Source organism: Notamacropus eugenii, chromosome 1, assembly GCF_028372415.1.
Source record: "Notamacropus eugenii isolate mMacEug1 chromosome 1, mMacEug1.pri_v2, whole genome shotgun sequence".
Classification (NCBI taxonomy): domain Eukaryota; kingdom Metazoa; phylum Chordata; class Mammalia; order Diprotodontia; family Macropodidae; genus Notamacropus; species Notamacropus eugenii.
The window spans coordinates 633,131,040-633,148,592 of NC_092872.1; the positions used below are offsets into that span (position 1 = coordinate 633,131,040).

The 17,553-nt window shown below is 35.4% G+C and overlaps 1 protein-coding gene across 4 annotated transcripts in view; it reads left to right on the forward strand.

The window, feature by feature from the left end:
* The window catches only part of ANTXR1 (ANTXR cell adhesion molecule 1), a 308,995-nt gene that overhangs the window by 103,823 nt on the left and 187,619 nt on the right, over positions 1–17,553 (forward strand). For all 4 annotated transcript variants that reach the window (XR_011972695.1, XR_011972694.1, XM_072635321.1 and 1 more), the window contains exon 10: positions 9,272–9,370. Coding sequence is in view for 2 of the 4 variants with exons in the window: in XM_072635321.1 (XP_072491422.1) it covers positions 9,272–9,370 (99 nt within the window). In the remaining 2 variants the exon portion in view is untranslated. The remainder of the gene's footprint in view (positions 1–9,271; positions 9,371–17,553) is intronic.

The following is a 17,553-nucleotide window of genomic DNA, read 5'->3' on the forward strand; positions in this document are numbered from 1 at the left end:
ATATCTCACTACACAGAAATACTATTTAGTAAATATAGCAACAGATCCTGTTTCAGTTCTGTTTTGAAGGGTGGTTATTTGTTAGTTCAAGAAGGATTTTACTCTTCATTGATTCACTCATTCATTCATTGTTCAACAAACATATGAGAGGAAGTATGCCCTAGTACAAAAAAGAATAGATTTGGAATCAGAGGTTCTGAATTAGAATCTCTACTTCTGTTATTTATTACCTGTGTCATCTTAGATAAATGACTTAATTTCTCTGGCCTCATATGCAAGGGGCACTCAATAATCTTCTTACATTCCTACCACTAGTTCCAAATTCTATGATGTGCAATATTAAGCCTTATGACTATTTTAACACTGAGTGAAACAAAGCATGGGTTGAGAATTGCAATATTGCCACACTTTTAAAAGTAAAACTCATTGTCCCTCAGACAAGTAGTAAAGGCCTTCAACCCACAATGGCGCTCTAAATTCAAAGGGCACTTGAAAGGGAATTACTCTAAATTGGGAACAATTACTTAGCAAATCCATTAATTATGGATAACTTCCATTTGTAGGAATAATTATTGCCCTGTCCAAATTTGCTAAAGTAGAAAAGTAATTAAAGTCTCTTCATTTTATGAGAAGTATAAATTTTATTTATAATATAATTTAAAACATATTTTAATATAAATCTATTTTGTATAAATATATTATATTTAACATAATATAAAGTCATTTAAATATTATTTATTCTACTTATACTTTTAATTCTGGAAGTATAAAGTTTATCTTTACTGCAGTATGGAAAGCAAAAGAGGGAGTGTACCTTAGAAAAGTTACATAAGCAGGAGATTGGGTACACATGCTTAGTCATTAGAAATATCTTGTCCCCGAGATAATGCTGCTTAGCTTGTTCATTATGGTGATTAATAAGGTAAATAAATGTATGTATTGACTATGTATTTTATATCTAGTATATGATTTCAGGTCTTTTATACATATATATGTATATATATACATACATATATACTAAGAATAATATAAGATAGTATATAATTAAGTAGGGTGAAACTGTGTGTGTATATATATATATATATATATATATATATACATATATATATACACATACTCTAAGAATAATATAAGAGCATATAATTAAGTAGAGTTAAACTACATATATATATATATATACACACTAAGAATAATTTAAGATAGTATATAATTTAGTAGGGTTAAACAGTCATCACCTTGGACTGGTCAAAAGATTTGTACTTAGATTCTGGCTTTATCTGTATGACTTTGGGTAAGTCTCTAGGTCTCAGTTTTCTGTACCATGAGTGTGTTGATCTAGTTGCCTTTTGATTACCCACTTGATTAGCCCTTTAGGTCCTTGGGTTCAAGATTCAGCAGGAATTTTTCAATTAGCACATTACAGTTGTGTTGATTATACCTTTCCTGAGATCATTAAAGGATATTGGGATGTTAGCAATCAAAGACATAAGATGAAAATCAGACTGAGCTACCCATGCTTTAGTAGTTCCTCATGGAGATGTATCTTTAGTCATGATAGCAGTAATCTACACAGTGAAGGTCTCATCAAGTTAGGAGAGACACTACTCCTGTCTTTCAATTGCTTTGATTTGCCCTAGGTTTTGAGTACCATGTCAACTGAGGGACATAAACAAAAGGGGCCAAATAATATCATAAAAGCAATTAAGCTAAGTCTCTTAAGTCTCCTTTCAGCCTGGCAAGGTTGCTTGCTACATGTCCTAGGGACTTCACCCCATCTTATCATGTTATAACCTGGCTTTCTATATAATTAAATTTTTATTTTTCCACAGTCACTGTGATACTTTCTATCTGTGTAGTCAGGATTTTATAACACTTTCCATCTTTGTAAGCTATAGGAAGACATTGGCCAATATTCCATAATCCACCCCCTTGATCTTGCCCGTGGGTTGCTATTTCTCAGACCAGTTGCTATTATAATATAGCTCTGGTTATAGTGTTGTATCCCTCCCTTAAGGCACACGTGCAAAAAAATACATCAGTTCATCATGATTTTAGTTGTTAAAATTCCTGTAATTATAAGATTTGAAAGATAAACTTGCCAATAGGTCTCAGACATCTTGCTATTCTTATTATGTGACCTTACCTGCTATATAAAGGGAAATTAATCTCAGAGCTTTGCCATGGCCACTGAGTAGAGGTTGGCTACCTCATTTTACGTTTTGTGCACTGTAGGTGTGTTTCCTTACTGTGGCTAATATGGAAATAACATTTCATTAATTAAGGCACAAATTCCTTTTTGGGAGGCTAGCATTTCCTCCAGTGCACAGCAATTCTGGAGGCCAGTCTGGGTCATACTATCAGTCTTAGACTGAAAGCTACCAATTGCTCCAGATATAAGACTTGCAGCTTTTAAACAATGAAGGATATGTTAACTATAGCTTATTTCAACTCAGTCACCCCTACTCCTAAGAATAATGTTCTAATCACTTCATATAATAGTGTTTTTATATGTCCCAAATCTATTTAATTCTACTGAGTAGGAATAATAAAGGGTTGGACAACTGGAAGTTAATGACCCCATGAAACATCATGAAATAAGGTCAAAAGAATGAAAAAATAGGAAAAAATGTGAAGTATCTCATTGGAAAAACAACTGACCTGAAAAACAGATTGAAGAGAGATAATTTAAGAACTGTTACACTACCTGAAGGTCATGATTTTAAAAAAAGACTTAGACATAATATTTCAAGAAATTTTCAAGGAAATTTCAAGGAAAATATTTTAGAACCAGAGGGTAAAAGAGAAATTGAAAGAATCCACCGATCACCTCCTGAAAGAGATAACAAAATGAAAACTCTTAGGAATATTATAGCCAAATTTCAGAGTTCCTAGGTCAAGGAGAAAATATTGCAAGTAGTCAGAAACAATTCAAATATAGTGGAGCCATTGTCAGGATCACACAAGATTTGGGAGGTTCCACTTTAAAGGATAATAAAGCTTGGAATATGATATTCTAGAAAGAAAAGGAGCAACCAAGAATGACCAAGCTAGCAAAACTGAGTACATGGTAACTTCACAAAAGCTGACCACAAATGAGGACATAGAAGTCTCACCAAATGCAGAAGAACAGAAATACTAAATGCATCCTTTTCAGACCATATTACAATGAAAATTACATTCATTAAAGGGCTGTGGAAATATAGATTAAAATTAATTGGAAACTAAATAATCTACTTCTAAAAAATGAGTGGACCAGAGAACAAATCAGAGAAACAATTGGTAATTTCATTAAATAGAATAACAATGAGACAACATGCCAAAATTTACGGGATGCAGCCAAAACAGTACTTAGAGGAAATTTTATATCTCTAAATGCTTGCATCAGTAAAATAGAAAGAGATCAGATCAGTGAATTGGGCATGCAATTAAAAAAACAAACAGAAGAGAAACAAATTTAAAATCTCCAATTAAACACCAAATTGGAAATTCTGAAAAAGTCAAAGTAAAGATAATAATAATTAAAAGTAAGAAAATCATTGAACTAATAAATAAATCTAAGAGCTGGTTTTATGGAAAAAAGCAATAAAATCAATGTCATTGGTTAATTTGACTTTTTAAAAAAGAAGAAAACCAAATTACCAGTATGAAAAAAGAAAAAAGTGAATTTACCACTAATGAAGATGAAATTAAAGCAACAATTAGGAGCTATTTTGTTCAAGTACATGCCAATAAATCTGATGGAATAAATGAACTAGATGAATATTTACAAAAATATAGATTGCTCAGATTAACAAAAGTGGAAATAGAATGTTTAAATAATGCCTTCTTAGAAAAAGAAGTCGACAAGGCATAAATGAGTTCCTTCAGGAAAAATTCCCAGCACCAAATTAATTCACAGGTGAATTCTGGCCAATATTTAAAGAATAATCCCAATAAACTCTTCAGGGAAAATAAGCAAAGAAGGAGTTTTACAAAATTCCTTTTATAACATAAATGTAGTGCTGATACTTAAGCCAGGAAGAACAAAAACACAGAAAGAAAACTATAGACCAATTTCCCTAATGAATATAAATGTGAAATTTTAAATAAAATTCTAGCAAGGACAGTGCAGTAATATATCACAAAGATCATACACTCTGACCATATAGGATCTATACCAGGAAAGCAGGGCTTGTTCAACATTAGGAAAGCTATGACAAAATTGGCCATATCAATAACAAAAACAACAAAAGTTATATGATTATCTCAATACATGCATCAAAAAGCTTTTGACAAAATATGACATTTATTCCTGTGAAAAATGCTAGAAAGAATTGAAGGAAATGGAGCTTCCTTTAAAATGATAAGTAGTATCTATCTAAAATTATTAGCATACCTTTTCTGTAATAAGATCAGGGGTAAATCAAGGATGCCCATTATCACTACTATTATTCAATAGTGTATTGGAAATGCTAGCTATAGCAATAAGACAAGAAAAGAAATTGAAGGAATTAGAAGAGGCAATGAGGAAACCAAACTATCACTTTTTTGAAGACAACATAGTGGTAAATTTAGAGAATTCTAGAGAATCAACTAAAAAACTAGCTGAAATCATTAATAATTTCAGCAAAGTTGCAGGATACAAAAGAAACCCATATAAATCATCAGCATTTCTATAAGGAAGAGATAGAAAGAGTAATTCCATTTAAAATAACTGCAAACACAAAGTACTTGAGAGTCTACCTACCAGGACAAAGCCAGGAACTATATGAACATGCTTTTCACACAAATAAAGTCAGATCTAAACAATCAGAAAAATGTTAATTGCTCATGGGTAAGTTGAGCCAATAAAATGAAAATGGATATTCTACCTAAATTAGCTTTCTGTTTCAGGGCTATGTCAGTCAAACTATCAAAAATTATTTCATAGAGCTTGAAAAAATATTAACAAAATTCATCTGGAGGAACAAAACATTAAGAATATCAAGAGAACCAATTAAAAAAACATATGAAGAAAAATCACCTAGCAGTATCAGATCTCAAACTGTATCACAAAGCAGAAATTATCCAAACAATTTACTACTAGCTAAGAAATGGAGTAGTGGATCAGTGGAATAGATTAGGCACACAATATGCAGTCATAATTGATTATAGTAATCTCATGTTTGATAAACCCAAAGATCAATGCTTTTGGGAAAAGCCTAACTATCTAACAAAAATTGTGGGAAAAACTAGAAAGCAGTTTGGCGAAAACTAAGTATAAACCGGTATCTCACACTGTATACCAAGATATGGTCAGAATGGTTACATGATTTAGACATTAAGCCAACTTAGGGGGAGCATAGATCCTTCAGATCTATGGATAAAGGAAGAATTTATGACCAAACAAGAATTAGAGAACATTTTAAGATGTAAAATGAATAATTTAATTACATTAAATTTAAAAAGTTTTGCACAAACAAAACCAATGCAGCCAAGATTAGAAGGAAAGCAGGAAACTTGGGGAAATTTCTTACAGGACATTTCTCTGATAAAGGCTTCATTTCTCAAATATATAGAGAACAGAATCAAATTTATGTAAGAATATGATTCATTCCCCAAATGACAAATGGTGAAAGAATATGACCAGGCAGTTTTCAGAGAAAAAAATCAAATAAAATGTCATATAAAATGCTCTGAATCACTATTGATTAGAGAAATGAAATTAAAATAACTCTGAGGTACCACCTCACACATGTCAGATTGGCTAATATGACAGAAAAGGAAAATGACAGATGTTAGAGCAGATATGGAAAAATTGGGACATTAATGCACTGTTGGTGAAATTGTGAACTGTTCCATCCATTCTGGAGAATAATTTGGAACTGTGCCCAAAGGACTATAATAAAACTGTGCATACCTGTGACCCAGTAATACCACCATTAGGTCTATATTCCAAAGTGATCAAAGGAAAAGGACCTATATGTACAAAAATATTTATAGCACCCCTTTCATGTTGACTAAGATTTAGAAATTGAAGGGATGTCCATCAGCTGGGGAATGGCTGAATAAGCTGTGATATATGGTTATGATAGAATACTATTTTGCTATAGGAAATGATGGGTAGGATGCTTTCAGAAAAACCTGGGGAGATTTATATGAACTGATGCAAATTGAAGTAAGAAGAACCAAGAAAACATTACACATAGTAACAGAAATAGTGTTGATATGCTGATCAATTGTGAATGACTTAGCTAGACTGAATAAGACAATCATCTAAAACAACTTTGAAGGACATATGGTGAAAAATCCTACCCAACTCCAGAGAAAGAAATGATGGAATCTGAATACAGATTGAAAAATATTTGTCTTACTTCCTTTTTTTTCTTCTTCTCTGTTTTCTTTTGTAACCTGTCTAATATGGAAATACATTTTGCATGACTTCAAATGTATAACCTATATCAAATTGCTTGCCTTCTCAAGAAGGGGACAGGAGAAGGATATAAGGAGATAATTTAAAATCCAAACTTTCAAAATGGATGCGAATTTTTTTACATGTAACTGATAAAAAAATAAGAGAGGTAAAAAAAACTGAGGGGTATTTCATTTATGACAGATAGGAAATGGTTCTACCCCAAGGACCACCAGGTTCCATTTTATTACCCCTAAAGTGTCAGCTGTCAGAATTTTTTTTTAGTTAATACTGGTACTATGCTTATGAGAGCTTCCTCTAGTTTATTCCTTTATTCCAAGGATTGCTACTCACAAATTGCTGTGTAAGTGTTCCATCTTCGGAGAATTAGAGATGGTTTAGAATGGTCACTGCCACAGCAAGATGATCAGTTCATTTCAGGAGTTTAGGGGAAAAGTAATCAAAGATATTTTTAAAGCCTATTCTGTTTTTAAATTATCTCAGTGACTTGGGGGTGATATGGGATATTTTATTTCAAGTTCTATGGTGAAACCTTGTCTAATCCAACAAATATTTATCATTGAAGGGTGTCCTTTGGTTTGTGGATATTGGATTTATTTGTCTACATGGAAAAAGAATGTGATTAATAAGGGTAGTGATAGTGGTATCTGCTGTAGCTGTCTTGCACAGGATCATAAATCTGTACCTGGAGTAGGTATCCCCAATTATTGGGCATATTTTCATTACTCTTGCTAGGAGGCACCATTGTAGTCTGCCTGCCAATCTCACATAGCCTCAGAGCCCTTAAGTATTTGTCAATACTGTTTTAAAGGCATGATTCCACTACTTGGCATTGAGGACAGGCAGCCATAGCTGATGGTTTTGTCTTGAGTCAGGGGGATCATAGGTCACCCATGTAAAGAATGGTACCCTAGTTTCCATGACCTGATTTTTAAACTGTTAACAATATGGCAAAGGCATTTGCTCTCATGTTTTTCCATGCTGATGAGGTTTCTCCTGAGCAACGGAGGCTAATATAGTCCCCTCTGATAGGAATTCTCTTGGCTGCCACTTCTAAGTTCTGCCACTGATTCTGGCCCAATACTAGTGTCCTCTTGATGGTTCAGCCCTAGATCTTTAGTGTCCCCAAACCATTCTTAGTGCTATAATCATACCTCATGAGTTTATATACATTATTATCTGCTTATCCTGGACTTAGAAGGTATATTCACAGACCAACCAAATCTCATGGACTTCTACCCACTAAACTAACTAGCAAAGCTCCTGATCTATTCTAGTTTCTCTGGTAAAGGTCTATAAAGCTACTACTTTCTGATGCTAGATGTATTTTTCATATCTTGTTGATCTCTTGGTGAACCAGGCCCATTGTTCATCTAGGGAAGTCTGGCTCTTCAAATGGTAGAAGAGAGGTGTTCTGGTAAATGTTTAACAACCAGTTCTCTATGGGGGAAAACCATACACATAATACACTGTTAAGTTTAATTTTCATTATTAACATTTTCCTTCATTTTCTCAAGTCTATACAATAAATCAAGACCTGATTTATAGTGTTTGTCAGTCTCTGAGGTATAAATGGCCACCTTGAAAATTTATCAGTTGGTCAACATAAGCCAGAAGGGCCAAGGATCTTATGGCTTCCATGAGAACCCATCTCTTGGGAATATTCACCACATTCTCCTGTGGTGTACTTATCCCCAATGGAACCTGACCTGGACCTCTCTTAAATTTACCACTTTCACTTTACTGTGGAGGACTTTTAGACATGTGCCACTTTTTTGGAACAGTCTTATACAACCTACCCCAAAACAGGGATTTCAGATTAGAGAATTACTAAACTGCATTTCCTCAGACCTATTCATGTTGTCCCTGAGCCAACTTTCCTATGAAAACTGGGCCCAGTAACATGCCTGGATTTTTCTCACAAAGGTTGTGTATAATATCCCTCTTTGTGGGAATTTCTGGCTCCAAAATTCCAGAGGCCACTTATTACTTTCCCCCCTTACCCAAGTTTGCCAAGACTTGGAGTCAAGTCTTGTGGAACTTCACCCACTGAGGTGACTGGCTAGGCCCCTGATCTATTATGGTTTCTCCACAGGGCCTTTATAGAGCTACTGCTTTCTAAGGTGAGGTGCTTTTTGTTTACTTGCTGATCTGTCATTGAAACAGGCCATTGGTTGACTTTGGGGCAGGTGAAGGGGAAGAGAAGGTTAACATTCTTAAAATGGTGGAACAGGGTTATACTGGTAAATGACTCCATTACCTCCAGAATCATGGGCCTATGTGAGTTGTGCAAGAAAACATCAGGCTACATGTCTCAAAGATTTTTCTAACCCTGCAAGATGCTAATTAACCTAGGGAGTCTATCTCCTCTTATTTTATGACTTTATGTTCTACATTGTTAAATTTCTATTATTTATAGTCCTGGTGATTTATTGCTATCTCTATAGTCAAGGCTTAGGATGCTTTCCAACTTTGCAGTCTGGGTTAGTGGGAGAGCAAAGCCAGTTCCTACAATAATGGAAATCCATTGAAAGCTTAGTTAATAGGTTACCTGAGACTGAGAAGCAAGTGATTTCACCATTGAGTTCACATTAAAAAAGTGTCAGGGGCAGGATTTAAAGCCAGGTCTTCCTGATTCCAAGTACAACACTCTGCCATACCATAAATTGCCTCGCTACCTGAAAGAGTAAAGGTCACCCAGAGAAATTACAATATTTGTTTTTTAACTCCAAATAATTTTTTGAATATTTTGGCCAAGTTATAGGATAGATGTAAGAAAAATTTGGCTTAATTTGATGCATCTCAAGGCAAGATGCCAAATAAAGCTTAATCCTCCTGACACTCAATAATTCATCTTAGCATTAATGATTTTCATTTCAGAATCATTTCAAGTGGTGGTGAGAGGAAATGGATTTCGTCATGCACGCAATGTGGACAGAGTACTCTGCAGTTTCAAGATCAACGACTCCGTCACACTTAGTAAGTCATACGGCCACTTCTAAGTTTCCTTTAGAGTTTCACGTGAAAGGAACGCATTATTTTCTCCCATACCTAAACACAGACAGATAAGAATCTGTCATTAAAAGGCTCCAGAAGAAATTCTCAGGAGTTTATGAGTCAGCAGTTCACTTCATGTAACATCATACTATTTCTCTGCTAGGGTTTAATTTGAGTCATAGATCTACCAATGCCAAGAAGTGTTAAATCTAGTGGGCTGGATCTTATAGAAGTTTAAGTTTCCTCTTTTCATTGCATAATTTAATTCAATAAACATTTGTTGAATGCCTTACTGTATGCACAAGCTCTGTGTGCTTAGCTCTGAGACATAAAGATGACAGAGACAACAGTTCCTACTCCTATGGAGCTTATAGTCTGACAGAAGAAACATGGCATACAAACACATAAAAGAGGTCCAGGCCAAGGGCTTTAAGAATGATGAGGAGAATCTACTTTAAGCCAAGAGGATCAGGGAAGGCAAAAATATTGAGAGTCTTAAAAGGTAATATTAAAAAATGAATTAGTTTGCTGTTTCTGAATATACTTGAAAACAAGCTGTTGAGTTGATGTATGTAGGCTTCTAAAAATATGCCAGTTTCTCTATTTTAGTTCTCAGATGGAATTTGTTTTTCCTAGCCAAAAAATTCTCAATGTGGTACATATTTTATATGTATTTGAATTTTTTAAATTTCATGTCCCATCAGTTTAAAAAAATTGACCACATACCCCTATACATATTTATTTATTTATAAATCATATACTAATACAACTGCATTAATAATTTTGTATACTATAAAAGTTACATAAAATAGACATTTGAAAAGGATCAGATAAAATGAAATAATATTCGATCTTTGAGTTGGTAGAGGACCATTAGAGTTTATTGTGTTGAGGAATGATATGGTCAGAAAGATTTCAGAAAAATCACTTTGGCAGTGGTGTGGGGGATGGAGCAGAGAGAGGAATGAAGAATCCAAGAAGCCAATTTGAAATTTATTTCAATAGTGTAAGCAAGAAGTGATGAGGACCTGAATTAGAATAGTAGCTATGTGAAAAGAGAGAAGAGGATAATGGAGGAAATATGGAGAAAGACATGACAAGAACTGACATCTTATTGAATATGTAGGATGAGGAAGTTGAAGTGTCAAGGACAATTCCAAAATTGCAAACCTAGATCACTGGAAGGATGATGGTGCCTTCAACAGAAATAGAGAAATTCAGAAGAGGGGTAGATTTTGGGGAAAGGGTTGGAAGTTCTGATTAAGACATTGCAATTGAGGGGGGCAGAGCCAAGATGGTGGAGTAACAGCACACACTTTCTAGAGTGCTGCCCCCAAGCCCAGCCAAATACCTGTAAAAAATGGCTCTAAACAAATTCTGGAGCTGGCAACCCAACAAAATGATGGAATGAACCAAATCTCCAGCCCAAGACAGCCTGGAAGGTCCCCAGGAAGTGTCTATCATACCACACAGGGGGCAGGGCACCACCAGCCAGCACAAAAAAGGACCTGAGCAGACCTTGGGGAGATTGAATCTCTCACACCTGTGGCAGTCTCCAGACTTCAGGACCGCCAAACACCACAGACAAATTGGAAGGTCAGTGGAAAAATCCATGGAACCACTGTGGGAGAGCAAAGTGGTCTGGCCCCAGCCCCAGGGCAGCAGAGGGGGAAGAGGACAGAGGAACCCACAGCAGCAGCAAGGGCAGAGACAGCAACTGTTTCTAGAGCTCTTGGCCCACGGATTGTAGGGGAATTGAGCAGCTGACAGTAGCACCCCCAGTCCCCCACACTGGAAGCAGAGATCTACCTTGACAAAGAACTCAAAAGTCAAGTAAATGGCTGGGAAAATGAGCAAAAACCAAAAAAAAAAAAAAAAAAAAGAATCAAACTATAGAATCTCACTTTGGTGACAAGGAAGACCAAAACATGCAAACAGAAAACAACAAAGTCAAAGCTCCTCCATCCAAAGCCTCCAAGAAAAATATGAATTGGTCTCAGGGTATGGAAGAATCAAAAAGGATTTTGAAAATCAAGTAAGAGAAGTAGAGCAAAAATTGGGAAGAGAAATGAGAGTGATGCAAGAAAATCATGAAAAACAAGTCAACTGCTTGCTAAAGGAGACTCCAAAAATGCTGAAGAAAATAACACTTTAAAAAATAGACTAACCCAAATGACAAAAGAGTTCCAAAAAGTTAATGAAGAGAAGAATGCCCTAAAAAGCAGAATTGACCAGATGGAAAGGGAGGTCCAAAAGCTCAATGAAGAAAATAATTCCTTAAAGATTAGAATGGAGCAGATGGAAGTTAGTGGCTTTGTGAAAAATTAAGAAATTATAAAACAAAACCAAAGGAATGAAAAAATAGCAGACAATGTGAAATATCTCATTGGAAAAACAACTGACCTGGAACATAGGTCCAGGAGAGACAATTTTAAAATTATGGAAATTACCTGAAAGCTATGATCAAAAAAAAACCCTAGATAACATCTTTCAAGAAATTGTTAAAGAAAATTGTCCTGATATTCTAGAACCAGAGGGTAAAATAAATATTGAAAGAATCCACCAATCACATCCAGAAAAAGATATGAAAAGAAAAACTCCTGGGAATATTGTAGCCAAATTCTAGAGCTTCCATGTCAAGAAGAAAATATTCTAAGCAGCCAGAAAGAAACAATTTGAGTATTATAGAAATACAATCAGGATAACACAAGATCTAGCAGCTTCTACATTAAGGGATCAAAGGGCTTGGAATATGATATTGCAGAAGTCAAAGGAACTAGGATTAAAACCAATAATCCCAGCAAAACTGAGTATAATACTTCAGAGGTAAAGATGGTCATTCAATTAAATAGAGGACTTTCAAGCATTCTTGATGAAAAACACCAGAGCTGAATATAAAATTTGACTTTCATACACAAGAATCAAGAGCAGCATGAAAAGGTAAACAGGAAAGAAAAATCATAAGGGACTTATTAAAGTTGACCTGTTTACATTTCTACATGGAAAGATAATATTTGTAACTCTTGACACTTTTCTCAGTACTAGGGTAGGATTATATACATATAGACAAAGGACACAGGGTGAGTTGAATAGGAAGAGATGATACCTAAAAAAATAAATTAAGGGGTGAAAGAGGAATATATTGGGAGGAGAAAGGAAAAAATAGAATGGGGCAAATTATCTCCCACATAAAAGAGACAAGAACAAGTTTTTTCAGTGATAGAGAAGAGAGGGGAGATCAGAGGGAAAAAGTGATCCTTACTGTCATCACATTTGGCTTAAGGATCAAATAACATGCATACTCAATTTGCTATGAAATTCTATCTTACACTACAGGAAAGTAGGTGAGAAGGGGATAAGTGGGGGATATGAGGATGATAGAAAGGAGGGCTAATGGGAGGAGGGCATAATTAGAAGTAAATACTTTTGAGGAGATATAGGGTCAAAAGAGAGAATAGAATAAATGGGGGGCAGGATATGATGGAGGGAAATATAATCTTCCACAACATGACTTTTATGGAAGTCTTTTGCATAACTACACATATATAACATATCGAATTGCTTGCCTTCTTAGTGGGGAGGGAGGAAGAGAGAAAAACTGGAACTCAAAGTTTTATAAATGAATGTTAAAAATTGTTTTTACATGCAACTGGGAAATAAGATATATAGGCAATGGGGTATGGAAATCTATCTTGTCCTCCAAGACAATAGAGGGGATGGGGATAAGAGAAGGAAGGGATGTGATAGAAGGGAGGGCAGATTGGGGTAAGGGGTAATCAGAATGCCCTCTGTCTTGGGGTGGAGAGAGGGGAGAGATGGGGAGAAAATTTGTAACTCAAAATCTTGTGGAAATGAATGCTGAAAACTAAAAATAAATTAATTAATTAAAATTTTTTTTAAAAGACATTACAATTGAAATACCTGGAGGGCATTAGGTTTAAAATGTTCAGCAGGTCTTTCATGTTGTAGACTAGAGTTTAGAAGAGAGTTTAGAAATAGATATATAGGTCTAGTAATTATCTGAATAAAATAAACTAAACCCTTGAATTTACCAAGTGAGAGTGTATGTGTTCATCTTTCATTGCCGAAGAAGACCATGCCATCAGAGGAAAAATGACATGACTTGCACTTGACTTTGTTTTGAGTGAGGGAGAGCTGTGCAGGTCACCAAACTCACTTCTCCTCCAGAGCCATCTGAGTCCAGTGACCTGATATTCATCAGGATGATTAGAGATGACCCAGGATGAGGCAACTGGGGTTAAGTGATTTGTCCAAGGTCACACAGCTAGTGTATGTCAAGTGTCTGAGGTGAGATTTGAATTCAGGTCCTCCTCACTCCTGCACTGGTGCTCTATCCACTGCACCACCTAGCTGCCCCAACCAAGTGAGAGTATATATATAGAGAGAAGGTCTAGATGCAGCCTTGGGGTAAACTCACAGCTAGAGGATATGATATAGACGATGGTCCAGCAAAGGAAACCAAGAAGGAAGTTCTCAAGAGAACCAAGCAAGTCACCTCAGAAAAGATAGACTAAGAATCCAGGAGGAGAAGGTGCCTAATATTGTGTCACATGCTGCATTGGGATTAAGAGTGAGGAGGATTGATGAAAAAGCCTTTGGATTTGACAATTAAAAGATCTTTGATGACATATGAGATCATTTTCAAGTGAGTGAGGAGTCAAGGATAATAAAGAGGTTCATAACATGGGAAACTTGAAGGTTGATAGTGCCCTTCATGGAAATAAGGAATGTCAGAAAATATTTGGAGAAAAAGTTAATATAACTGTAAACTAACCAGGCCTACTGATCCTGTACTAATTACTCTTTCCCAGTGAAAAATGAAGTGAAAGAACCTAGTGACCAGCCACAGAGCCCACCATGGAGGGTACCAAGAGCAGTCACAAAGTGATTAGGGATCAGGATATGCGGGATTTTGTTGTACCTGTGTAGCTGCTTTGGGTGTCCATGATTGGTTAGATTATAACCACCCTGAAAGTCCCACACCCAGTAGTCACAGGAGACCCATAGTGGAAGGATGTGCATTAGGGAAGTATGGAGTAGCAATGTAGTTGTGTTGGAGATAAAACCATAAATGCTTGGATTGGGAGATGAGGGTGGGATGTTATTTGACTTCCCACCAACTGACTGTTCACATAACCTTGATTTCATTCCATGAACTCCCAGAATGTTCTGATTCCTACTTTGGAAACCACTGAATTAAGAGTCATAAAAATAAATGCAGTTGGATGTACATAACATGACGGGTGAAACCTCAACATTGTCATACAAAGCTTTTTTTTTAGCGAGCATGTTCTTAATTTAAATGAATTTATGATGATTCAGAGCTATCTAGGGAATTTAAATAAGGCTTAGTATAGGAAATTATATGCCAAAGATCCATGGTTATTCACAGCTGACATCCATCAAAAAGACAATTATCAATTTAGTATCTGTAGAAGTGGGCAGCTCAGTATTACAATAAATAAAGTTATGAGCCTATAGTCAAGAAGGACTGAGTTTAGATCCAGCCTCAGACATTAACTAGGGCAATTCACTTAACCCCATTTGCCTCAGTTTCCTCATCTGTAAAATGAGCTGGAGAAGTAAATAGCAAACCAAACCTAGAATGAGGTCACTAAGAGTTGAATATGACTGAAACTACTAAACAATAAACAAAATCTGTAGAGGTAAAATAAATGGTGTATCTTGAATTTGTGATTTTTTTAAAACTTTTCAGAACATTTTAACATGTGCTATATTTGTTACTTCTGTAGATATTACTGAAAGTTGAGGAAACAGAAAATTCACTTTTAGTAAGAGGCAGCTTTTTGAGATAGAAAGAACAATGAATTTCAGGTGATGAATTTGACTTTTATCTCTGCCATTTACTGTAACTTTGGATAAGTCATGTTTCTTCTAAGAGCATCAGGGTTTTGTTGTTGTTGTCGTTGCTGTTGTTAATAAAATGATGGAGTGATCTCTAAGGTTCTTTTTAATTCTAAAAGCTTTCTATTCAGAGTGGGTGGGGAGGGAAAGAATTTGAAACTCAAAGTTTTAAAAACAAATGTTAAAAATTATTTTTTACATTTAACTGGGAAATAAGATACACAGGCAATGGGGTATAGAAATCTCTTACCCTACAGGAAAATAGAAGGGTAACGGGACAAAAGAAGGGGGTGGGGGTGATAGAAGGGAGGGCAGATTGGGGAAAGGGGTGATCAGAAATGAAGCACTTGAGGAGGGACAGGTGAAAGGAGAGACAGAATAAAATAAACGAGGGTAGGAGGAATGAAATGAAGGGAAATACAGTTAGCAATAGTAACTGTGAAAAAAAATTTTGAAACAAGTTTCTCCGATACAGGTCTCATTTCTCTAATATATAGAGAACTGTGTTAAATTTATAAAAATAAGAGCCATTCCCCCATTGACAAATGATCAAAAGGATATAATCAGTTTTCAAATGAAGTAATTAAATCTATCTGTAGTCACATAAAAAAATATTCTCACTATTGATTGGAGAAATGCAAGCTAAAACCATTCTGAGATACTACCTCATAGCTATTAGATTAGATAATAAGACAGAAGAGGTAAATGACAAATGTTGGACAGGATGAGGGGAAAATGAGACATTAATGTACTATTGTCAGAGTAGTGAATAAATTAAACCATTCTATAGAGCAATTTGGAACTATGACCAAAGGGCTACAAAACCATGCATACCCTTTGACCTAGCAGTACCCCTACTAGGTCTGTATCCCAAAAGAGACAGCAAAGGAAAAGGAAAAGGACCTAAATGTACAAAAATATTTTGGGGGTATAAAAGAATTAGAAATTGAGGGGATGCACATCAATTAGGGAATGGCTGAATAAGTTGTGGTATGTAATTATGATGGAATACTATTGTACTATAGGAAATGATGAGCAGGATGCTCTCAGAAAAAAAAACCTAGAAAGATTTATATGGGTTGATGCAAAGTGAAATGTACTTGGTATAAAGTAACAGGAGAATTGCAAGATGATCAGCTGTGAATGACAGCTATTCTCAGTAATACAACAATCCATAACTCTGAAGACTTTGGATGAAAAATGCTATCCTTTCACAGAGAAGGAATGGGTGGGGTCTGAATATAGATTGAAGCAACTTTGGGGGTTTTTTTCACTTTGTTTTTCTTGAGATTTTTTTGTCCACATTTTCTTTCACAACGTGACTATTATGTGTTTTGCATGACTGCACCTATATAACCCATGTGGAATTGCTTGCCTTCTCAATGAGGAGGTTTGGGGAGGGAGGAAGGGAGAGAATTTGGAACTCAAAGTTTTAAAAACAAATGTTAAAAATTGGTTTTACATGTAACTGGGAGAAAATTAAATACTAAATAAATACAAAAAAAGAAAAAGCTTTTTTATTCATCTTATGTTACATAGGTAATTAATGATATAGCTGGCAGTAGAACCAGTCACCTGAGTTTGTCAACTATGCCAGTCAATGGCTTTACTTCTTGGAACCCAAAACAATGAAAATGTTTTCAATAGTTTATGAGTATTTATCTTTGAGTGTGTTAAAAGAACTAATTCATCTTATCAGATGGTGAAGGAGTAGCAAATCATGACTTTACTTTGTAGCTGTTGTTCTAAGTGCATTTATAAACTTCAGATTTGAACATTTCCAAATTGCGAGGTAGAAATCACAATTCCTTTAAAACAATGGGACAGGATCTCATTCGTTGTAGAAAGGTGAGGAATTAGTTGATATCTACAAAGGACTTTTTTGAAAACAAAAGGTTCATCCAGTTTTTCTGTCTTTCCAAGGTATGCTTCACCTCTAGAGCTAGATATCCCATCCATCTCAAATAATGGAAGGAGTTATTGTAGAGTGAGCACCATCTCCTCTACTTCTTCTACCATCCAAAGTTCCTCCCTCTAAACTAGGAGTGAATCAATAGTCTCCCTTGCATCTTCTTTGCAGAAATTACAGAATGTGGTTTGCAAAAATGTTTGTCATCGATTATCATTACTATGATCATGATGGTAATATGTTCTCAGAGCACAGGGTAAATGGGTTAGAAACTCACAAAGCAAGCTATCCCTTTTCCTACTAGAAGAGTCTTTCTCCTCTACTAGATTGCTTCTTCCTTGGGAAAGAGAAAGAGATAGAAATAAGAATT